General features: G+C 41.5%; 1 protein-coding gene across 3 annotated transcripts in view; it reads right to left on the bottom strand.

Annotated features, from left to right (window-relative positions):
- The window catches only part of cyth1b (cytohesin 1b), a 56,452-nt gene that overhangs the window by 15,779 nt on the left and 30,425 nt on the right, over positions 1–10,248 (bottom strand). For all 3 annotated transcript variants that reach the window (XM_061931761.2, XM_061931759.2, XM_061931760.2), the window contains exons 3-7: positions 9,032–9,096; positions 4,745–4,811; positions 4,542–4,660; positions 2,175–2,368; positions 1,951–2,099 (exon numbers count right to left, since the gene is read on the bottom strand). In XM_061931761.2, coding sequence (XP_061787745.1) covers positions 1,951–2,099; positions 2,175–2,368; positions 4,542–4,660; positions 4,745–4,811; positions 9,032–9,096 — 594 coding nt within the window. The remainder of the gene's footprint in view (positions 1–1,950; positions 2,100–2,174; positions 2,369–4,541; positions 4,661–4,744; positions 4,812–9,031; positions 9,097–10,248) is intronic.

The following is a 10,248-nucleotide window of genomic DNA, read 5'->3' on the forward strand; positions in this document are numbered from 1 at the left end:
CGCGTCTCATATGGGAGCCGCGCTGAGCGCACCTCCAAGCGCGTCTCGCTGCCGGCGACGGCCGGGTATATGTGCCCGACGCTCCAGCGCCATCCATTTTCAGGGCTAGTTGATTCGGCAGGTGGGTTGTTACACACTCCTTAGCGGGTTCCGACTTCCATGGCCACCGTCCTGCTCTCTATATCAACCAGGGTGAGCCCCACCCCTTTCGTGAGCACACTGCGCGCGGAGTGACCCCTGTTACGCGCCCTCGGCAACAGGGGTGGCGGACAGGTAAGCTGCGCGGGCGGAGCGCGCGGAGTGACCCCTGTTACGAGCCCCCGGCCACGGGGGTGGCGGGCAGGTAAGCTGTTTACCTGCTGCGCGTGACGCCGGCCGCGGCGAAGGCTGACGAGGCGGGGTGTCGGTGCGGTGGGCGCGGTAGTGACCCTGGACGTGCGTCGGGCCCTTCTCGCGGATCGCCTCAGCTACGGCTCCCGGTGGGGCCCTCTCGGGGGAAGGGGCCTCGGTCCTGGACCCCGGCGAGGCGTCCCTTCTCCGCTCCGTAAAAGTGTCCATCTCTTTTCTTTTCTTTTCTTCTGTTGTGGCATATGCAGCAGGTGCCTGCTCGTTTTTCGTATGTGGGTAACAACATTTAACTATGTATATATATTTCCGAATTGGTTTAACTGCCACCCGCAAAAAAAAAAAAAAAATCTAATTAATCCACCCGACCCGACCCGCGCGGATAAAATCTTTTTATTTATTTATTTCATCCGCCCGATCCGCGGATAATCCGCGGACTCCGCGGTTGTGTACGCAAACCGCGCATCTCTAGTTTCTATATATATTTATTGTGAGAAATCATTAAGATGATCAGTGTTTCCACAAAGGTAAATATCATTAATTATTAATAATAACATAGAGTTAAAGGTAAATTGAGCAAATTGGCTATTTCTGGCAATTTATTTAAGTGTGTATCAAACTGGTAGCCCTTCGCATTAATCAGTACCCAAGAAGTAGCTCTTGGTTTCAAAAAGGTTGGTGACCTCTGCTATAGCTCTTGTCTCAAAGTACTGTCACGACCGGTCACTTCACGCCGCGACTTAAGAGTTTTTTTGTGTTATCCTGTGTGTAGTGTTTTACTTCTTGTCTTTTGGTGGCTTTTCCTGTTTTGTTGGTATTTTCCTGTCGCAGTTTCATTGCTTCCCTGAGCGCTAATCCCCACACCTGCTTTGTTTTAGCAATCAAGAATATTTAAGTTGTTGCTATCCTTCTTTGTGGGGACATTGTTGATTGTCATGTCATGTACGGATGTACTTTGTGGATGCCTTCTCTGCTCCCACACGCTGCAAGTCTTTGCTGTTGTCCAGCATTCTGTTTTTGTTTACTTTGTCACCAGTTCAGTTTTAGTTTCATTCTGCATAGCCATCCCTAAGCTTCAATGCTTTTTCTTAGCGGCACTCGCCTTCTGTTTATTTTTGGTTTAAGCAGTAGATACCTTTTTACCTGCATGCTGCCTCCCGCTGTCGCCTGGATATTGTGCTCACGACAAAGCAATTAGCTACCTGCTGCCACCTAGTGATATGGAAGACTATTACACGGTTACTCTGCCAAGCTCTAGACAGTACAGACACTCAACAACAGCACATTATTTGCGGATTATAATTACTGGATTGCAAAATATATTTTTTACCCAATTAGGTGAAATTACATAATCTCCCACGGCACACCAGACTGTAGCTCACGGCACCGTTGAAAAACACTGATTTAGAGTACTGACTGCTTGCTTTTTCCTGTAAACACTTTTGATTGGCCAGGAGGCAAAGAACAACTTTGATTGGCCAACATGTCTGTCACTAAAATGCCTTTTGCGGTTAGGTCATCACACTAAATAAAACCTCAATGTCGATTTATCGTGCAGCCCTACTTGGAGGCGTTCAGTTGCCAGTTCAGGGACATCTCTCTCACCCGCAGAAGCTCCTCTGGCAGGTCTCCTCCGTCGTTAATCCCTCGGTTCATCGCTGTAAATCTCTGGACGGAGGGTTTGTCCTTCACGTTTGGGTTGTGCAGGCTGGTGTTCAGCATGATGACGGCGAAGGAGAGCACGTAACACGTGTCTGTGGAAACGCAAACAGACGCCTTTAATTTAAACATGCTTGTTTATGGGACGGTCGGGTGCTGAGAACTCTCACCTGTGCTCTGGAACACGCCGGGGTTACAGCGGCAGTATCGCTGGGCGAACGCCTCCATCATGCGGTCGATCTTCTGCGCTTCGCCCGGCAGCCGGAAGCTCCAGAGGAACTGCCGGAGAGCCTGGACCAGGTTCAAGTCCGTGAACTCGTGCAGCTGCAGGAAGGCGTGCAGCACCTCGATGTTGAAGTCGTCTCTGCAACATCCGACGAGGGAGACAAAATAAGACACATTAGGCTATCAATATAGATCAGAGGTGTCCGAAAAGTGGATAGCAAAAGTCAGCTAACAATAGAGTCAATGGAAGTCGCTTTATTCCGCCTATAAAAAAAACATCCATCACCGTTTTATATACAAGCTGTAAGTACTGTATATACGTAATGTAGTAACATTCATAACTTGTAGAATAACCGTATTTTTCGAACCATAGGGTGCACCTTATTATAAGGCGCACTGCTGATGAGCGGGTCTAGTCAGATCTATTTTCATACAAAAGACGCATTAAAGGAGTCATATTATTATTTTTTTCTAAATGTAAAAGACTTCCTTGTGGTCTACATCAGTGGTCCCCAACCACCGGTCCGCAGCCCGGTACCGGTCCGTGGATCAATTGGTACCGGGCCACACAAGAAATAAAAAAAAGAAGAAGAAAAAAAAGAAAAGAAATTCATTTAAAAAAAAATAAAAAAAATAAAAATTATTTTTCTTTTTTATTAAATCAACATAAAAATACAAGATACACTTACAATTAGTGCACCAACCAAAAAAAAAACTCCCTCCCCCATTTAAACTCATTCACACAAAAGGGTTGTTTCTGTTATTATTATTTCTGGTTCCTACATTACGGTATATATCAATATAGATCAATACAGTCTGCAAGGGATACAGTCCGTAAGCACACATAATCGTATTTCTTTATGACCAAAAAATAAAAATTAAAAAAACATAACCCCCAAATGTTGCATAGATGATGTTTTACTGACGTAGAAGCCAGCTTATCTCTTTCCGTAGTTAGTTTTTATGGCTAATACGCTAGAAAAATAGTTCCTCAGTGTTTGCTCTTACAATAATAATGTGTCTACAGTTTGGCTATTATACAGGTTACGGAATGTAAATAAAGTATTGGTGACGGTTTTTGAATGCATTTTAAAGCGATTTAGAGGTAGAATTGATTGCTCCCATTAGCTGCATTGCTAACCACCTAGAACCAGACGATTTTTACATGTTAGAATGCAAAAAAACTAAAACCTTTTGTCTTCCTGTCTCTCAATAATTTCGAACGATGTGCAAAGTCCCCAAAAAAAGTGCAGTTCCCCTTCAAGTGTTAAGAGTAAAAAGACAACTTTTTTTTAACACTTTTACTTTTGGATCCCCAAAAATTTTAGTGTGATGTTATTTTCAAAAACTGTTCAAAAATAATTAAAAGCCAAAATTAATGTTATGAATTATTGATTCATCAAAGCTCCTATTTCTTCACATCAAATATTCACTTTATTTATTTTTTGGGGGGGGGTGAAAACATTGCATATTTTGTGTTTTTGACATTAAAACAGGGTTTTCTTTGACAAGGGGCAAAGAACAAGCATTTAGTTTTCACTTAATATCGACAGCTAGACTGGAAGTTAATCTCGAGATTTAAGCGTTGAATGTTTAACAATAATAATAATATACATGCCAAAAGTTATGTACTTAACAAAAAAAGGTAAAATAACTGAAAACATGTTTTATATTCTAGTTTCTTCAAAATAGCCACCCTTCGCTCTGATTACTGCTTTGCACACTCTTGGCATTCTCTCCATGAGCTTCAAGAGGTAGTCACCTGAAATGGTTTTCACTTCCCAGATGTGCTTGAAGCTCATCGAGAGAATGCCAAGAGTGTGCAAAGCAGTAATCAGAGCAAAAGAGTGGCTATTTTGAAGAAACTAGAATATAAAACATGTTTTCAGTTACTTCACCTTTTTTTGTTAAGGACATAACTCCACATGTGTTCATTCATAGTTTTGATGTGACAATCTACAATGTAAATAGTCATGAAAATAAAGAAAATGCATTGAATGAGAAGGTGTGTCCAAACCTTTGGCCTGTACTGTATGACTTATTTTCAACATTTTTATGACTGCGACCCTTCCGGGTCCCCTGGACCAAACTTTAAAAAAATTCTAAATATTGTACTGGTTTTCAAAATGGAAAATATCCAAATAGCCCCCCGCATGCTTGGATTTTTCGGTGTGTGAGCCTCAATGGAAAAAATGATTTAGATGATGTGGTGAGCGGGATTGAGGCAGATTAAAGGATGATCTTTTAATCTCACGCATGAGGCAAAAACTGCATTGATCAGGCTCAGATCAGATTATCGGCACAACGCTGACCTCTCCCCCAGGTAGTCGCCGATGGCCGTCTTGTTCAGGCCCTCGCCCTTGTAGAGGAACCGTGCGATGTCTTCGCTGGTGTTTTTAAGCAGAGAGCTGTCAATCAGGAATTGGATCCCCTGCAGACAACATGCAGCAATAATAGGTACATTTGTATTTAATATTTGCATGAAATAGGCAGATTAAATGAGTGCTTGCATCACCTTTTTGGGGTCCATATTGAACTTCTTTCGGCCCATGGCCATCTGTTTGTTCCTCTGCATGGTTTTCCTGTACACACCAGATAAACATATGGAGGACTGTGTTTTATGGCAGGAACATCTACCAGTTATGGGTCAAACTGTACTGAAGCATCAACACATTAATAAAACACAAGGAGTGATACTGTGTCACTTTAAGAAAAAACACATGACTGTGTTTATCAGGAAGCACTTCTTTCGGATCACAATTGACAGCTCGTACTGAAAGAAGTCGTTTTTCTGCGCTATCATCGATTGAAATGGAACGAAGCAGAGGCAACAATTCCAAAGTGTGGGATCATTTTCATTCTAGAGCGCCAAATAAGGTACATGTTCTTTTTTTCTTGTTTACTATGTCGAGTTACATGTTACAAATTTGACAGACAAATTTGTTTCTGCCCAGCTATTTGTTAAAAAAAAAAATTTGATAACTACAGTGGAACCTCAATTTACGAACGAAACTTCTAAATCGGGGGGTTAGCAACCCGCGGCTCTAGAACCATGCGGCTCTTTAGCGCCACCCTCGTGGCTCCCTGGACCTCTTTCAGAGATTTGTGAAAATGGAAAAATAATTTTTTATTTTCTTTTGGTTTCATATATTTTCTGTAGGAGGACAAACATGACACAAACCTTCCTAATTGTTGAAAATCCCACTGTTTATGTTGTGCATGCTTCACTTATGAGAGGATTTGGCACGCACTGTTTTGTCCTACTAATTTCAGCAATCCTTGAACTCATCGCAGTTTGTTTACATGTACAAATTTCTCCGACGCTGCCACAGAAAGACGTGTTTTATGCCACTCCTTCTTTGTCTCATTTTGTCCACCATACGTTTTATGCTGTGCGTCAATGCACAAAAGGTGAGCTTTGTTGATGTTATTGACTTGTGTGGAGTGCCTATCGGGTATATTTGGTCAATCCATGACTGCAAGCTAATCGATGCTAACATGCTATTTAGGCTATCTGTATGTATATATTGCATCATTATGCGTCGTTTGTAGGTATATTTGAGCTCATTTAATTTCCTTTACTTATGTCCTCTGTGTATTTAATTTATATTTGCATGTCTCATGACACATATTGGTTGCATTTAGTTGCGAGAACTAAACTTTATGTAAAGACCCAAAAATGGCTCCTATTAAGAGACACGCTTACGACGCAGAGTTTAAACTCAAGACGATCAGTCACGCAGTAGAACACGGGAATAGAGCAGCAGCGAGAGAATTTAACATTAATGAATCAATGGTGCGGAAGTGGAGGAAGCAACATGATGACCTGCGCCAAGTAAAGAAGACTTAACAGAGTTTCCGAGGGAACACAGTTTAATTCGGACACTGAAGAAGAAGAATTCGAGGGATTCGTGGATGAGGAATAACTTCATAAAGTGAGCTTTACATGTTTATTTGTGTGTTGTGTTGTGTGACATTAACGTTTGAGCAACGATGAGTTATTGATATTGTTATTGCTCTGCACTATTTCGAGTGTTACTATATTGTGATTGCACTAACGTTTGATTTACCGTAACAGTATCAGACTGTTTTTTACGTGTTTATTGAATCAGGGAAAAGTTCCGCTCCACTATGTGATATAAATGTTGCACTACATGTTATACCTTGCTGTTGTTAAAAGATAAACAAAACACCACGTCACTGACTTTACCTCGGGGAAAATAATAAAACAGCTGTTTATTCATTTTGGGAGTGAACAGAGTTGTCAGAACGCTGGTTTGTAATCTATTAATAAAGTTTGACTGACCTATCTGACTGTTTGGTTGACATTCCCTTTAGTGCAGCTCCATCTAATGGATGCATAACGTAACCCCAGCCTTTATTGTAGCGTCTATTCTATGCGCCTTATAATCCGGTGCGCCTTGTATATGAACAAAGTTTTGAAATATGCCATTCATTGAAGATGCGCCTTATAATCCGGTGCGCCTTATAGTGCGGAAAATACAGTAATGGCTGCTTTTTTTCCCTCTTAGCTCCACAAGATGGCAGTAGCTACGAAAGTCTTGCATGTTTAATTTGCTACTTGGGTTCTAACTCATCAGTTCGACCGTCCCGTCTATAATAACAACAACAATAATGGATTAGAATTATATAGATTTAGACTTCCTTTATCGTCATTCAAATTTGAACTTTACAGTACAAATAAGAACAACATTTTGTTGATAGTGGAGGATAAAAGAGCAATAAGGTGCAGAGTGTTTGCATTTACAAAAGAAGGTGCAGATATAAATAGATAAGATTACTGTACAGATAAATATATTGCATATGATAAATATATTGCATATGATAAATATAAATATATTTATAGATATTTATATATCTATATATTTATCTATATTATTATATTATATTTTATTATATTTATATATTATATATATATAATATAATTTATATATTATATATATATAATATATTATTATATATATTATATTTATTTTATTATATTATATATATATTATATATATTTATCTATATTATTATATATCTATATATTTATCTATATATTTATATTTATATAGATATTTATAGATAAATATATTGCATATGCATCCATGTTTACGGATGTATGTTATATTGTCTTTATAGTCCAGCGAGTTAATCCGTTAATCTAGCGCTTTTCACAGAGAACTGAGAAGCCATCATCCATTCACTCCACAGCCACACATTGGTGGTAAGCTTCCTTGGTAGACTGACAGAAGCGTGGCTGCCAATGTTCACCTACAGCCCCTCCGACCACCACCAAACATTCATTCACACTATACACCAGTGTGAGTGGTACTGGGACCAAAGTGGGTGGAGTGCCTTGCCCAAGGACAAAACGGCCGTGACTAGGATGACGGGAGCCGGAATCAAACCTGCAACCCTCCAAGTTACTGGCATGGCCGCTTTACCATCTCGATAAGACAATTTGTGGTAGTTTGTTCTTAAAGGGGAACATTATCACAATTTCAGAAGGGTTGAAACCATTAAAAATCAGTTCCCAGTGGCTTATTATATTTTTCGAAGTTTTTTTCAAAATTTTACCCATCACGCAATATCCCTAAAAAAAGCTTCAAAGTGCCTGATTTTAACCATCGTTATAAACACCCGTCCATTTTCCTGTGACGTCACATAGTGAAGCCAACACAAACAAACATGGCGGAAAGAACAGCAAGCTATAGCGACATTAGCTCGGATTCAAACTCGGATTTCAGCGGCTTAAGCGATTCAACAGATTACGAATGTATTGAAACGGATGGTTGTAGTGTGGAGGCAGGTAGCGGAAACAAAATTGAAGAAGAAACTGAAGCTATTGAGCCATATCGGTTTGAACCGTATGCAAGCGAAACCGACGAAAACGACACGACAGCCAGCGACACGGGAGAAAGCGAGGACGAATTCGGCGATCGCCTTCTAACCAACGATTGGTATGTGTTTGTTTGGCATTAAAGGAAACTAACAACTATGAACTAGGTTTACAGCATATGAAATACATTTGGCAACAACATGCACTTTGAGAGTGCAGACAGCCCAATTTTCATCAATTAATATATTCTGTAGACATACCCTCATCCGCGCTCTTTTCCTGAAAGCTGATCTGTCCAGTTTTGGAGTTGATGTCAGCAGGCCAGGGAAGCTAGGGTCGATGTGAGCCAAGACATCCAGGGGGTTTAGCTCGCTCGTCTGCGGGAACAAACTGCCGCCATTGCTTGCCGTGCTACCGAGGTCCTTTGTCCCTGAATTGCTCACACACTCCGGCAGATTCAATGGGGGTCTGGCGGCAGATTTCTTTGACTTTATCGTTGGAAATGCATCTGCTTTGAGTGTCGCAGGATATCCACACATTCTTGCCATCTCTGTCGTAGCATAGCTTTCGTCGGTAAAGTGTGCGAAACAAACGTCCAATTTCTTGCCACTTTCGCATCTTTGGGCCACTGGTGCAACTTGAATCCGTCCCTGTTCGTGTTGTTACACCCTCCGACAACACACCGACGAAGCATGATGTCTCCAAGGTACAGAAAACAGTCGAAAAAAACGGAAAATAACAGAGCTGATTTGACTCGGTGTTTGAGAAAATGGCGGATTGCTTCCCGTTGTGGCGTTTAATTCGCCAAAATTCACCCATTTAGAGTTCGGAAATCGGTTAAAAGAATATATGGTCTTTTTTCTGCAACATCAAGGTATATATTGACGCTTACATAGGTCTGGTGATAATGTTCCCCTTTAAATCAACCATTATTGCTGGCTGAGATTCCTTTCTTACCTTTCTTCACTCAGGCCCAAGTTTTCAATCTCATTTGTCACCTCAGCTATCTCATCCTTCAGCCTCTAAAAGCATAAAGAGAAAGAGGTATTTAAAAAAAAAACACATCGCTAATCACATTTGTGCATGTGCTGTCTGGGTGATATTTGAGCTTTGATCCTGACACGCATTGTTCACGGTCGTCTGGTCCAAGCACGCGAGTTCGAACGCGACCCAGTAAAAAAACGTTCAAAGTAAAGAAGACATTCTCCTCCCCACATTCTTGCTCTCACCACAACTCCTCTCTGGGAGCTGGAGCACCTGTTCTCAGGTCAGCCGGGCGCCCTTAGATCCCCTCTACCCGATCCTCGTGCCCTCATGTCCTGACCCAGATTCGCCGGCCACTCCCCAACCCCCCCCTCCACCAGTCCCAGACTGTGTGAATGTCACGCTGGAGCAACTTGGAAGACACTGGAAGAGGGTTAAAAAAAAGAAGAGGAGGGTTAAAAAAAAAAAGAAAAAGAAAAGGGGAGAGAGCAGAGAAGATAACAAGACACGAGGACAAAAATGGTACGAGGAATGCGTCTCAGCTGAGAAACATGATCATCATCTGAAGTGCATAACTCTAGTCTGGACTCCTCCACACGAGTTTCCACGGCGAGACACCAAGAACCCCCCCCGCCCAACTACCCCTCCTTTCCTCTGTCTCCATTACTGGAATATTAGATGGCTCATTGCCCATTAGTCCCAAGGGCAAGTGGGAGCGGCGTTTAAAAAAGACAAGATGATGATCAGCAGTAATAATTCAAATTAAGGACGTCTGACGAGTGTTTTGACTACACATGTATTGCAACACTTAAGCAGTAATGGCTTAACAGTTAAATGTTTATGTGCATTTAGCCTCATTGTAGTACCACATCCAAACCACCATGGGGCACAAGCCTGAAAGGGAAGCTCATCTTAAATGAAAAAAATGCATGAAGTCTTTAAAGACATTTTGAATAAATGTATGCTTTCCAACATTGTAGGTACAGTTTGGGGTAAGGCCCTTTTCTATTCTAAGCTGGGTCCATAAAGGCGTGCCCGGATGAGTTTGCAGTGGAACGTCATTTTATTTCTGTTCTGTCTGAAGTGGAGTGGAACATGGGGCCAATCCCAATCCTACATTTTAACCCCTCCCCTCAGTCTGACCCCTACTCCTAAAGCAGGGTGTCCAAAGTACGGCCCACAGCTAATTT

Source organism: Nerophis lumbriciformis, linkage group LG39 (assembly GCF_033978685.3).
Source record: "Nerophis lumbriciformis linkage group LG39, RoL_Nlum_v2.1, whole genome shotgun sequence".
Lineage (NCBI taxonomy): Eukaryota > Metazoa > Chordata > Actinopteri > Syngnathiformes > Syngnathidae > Nerophis > Nerophis lumbriciformis.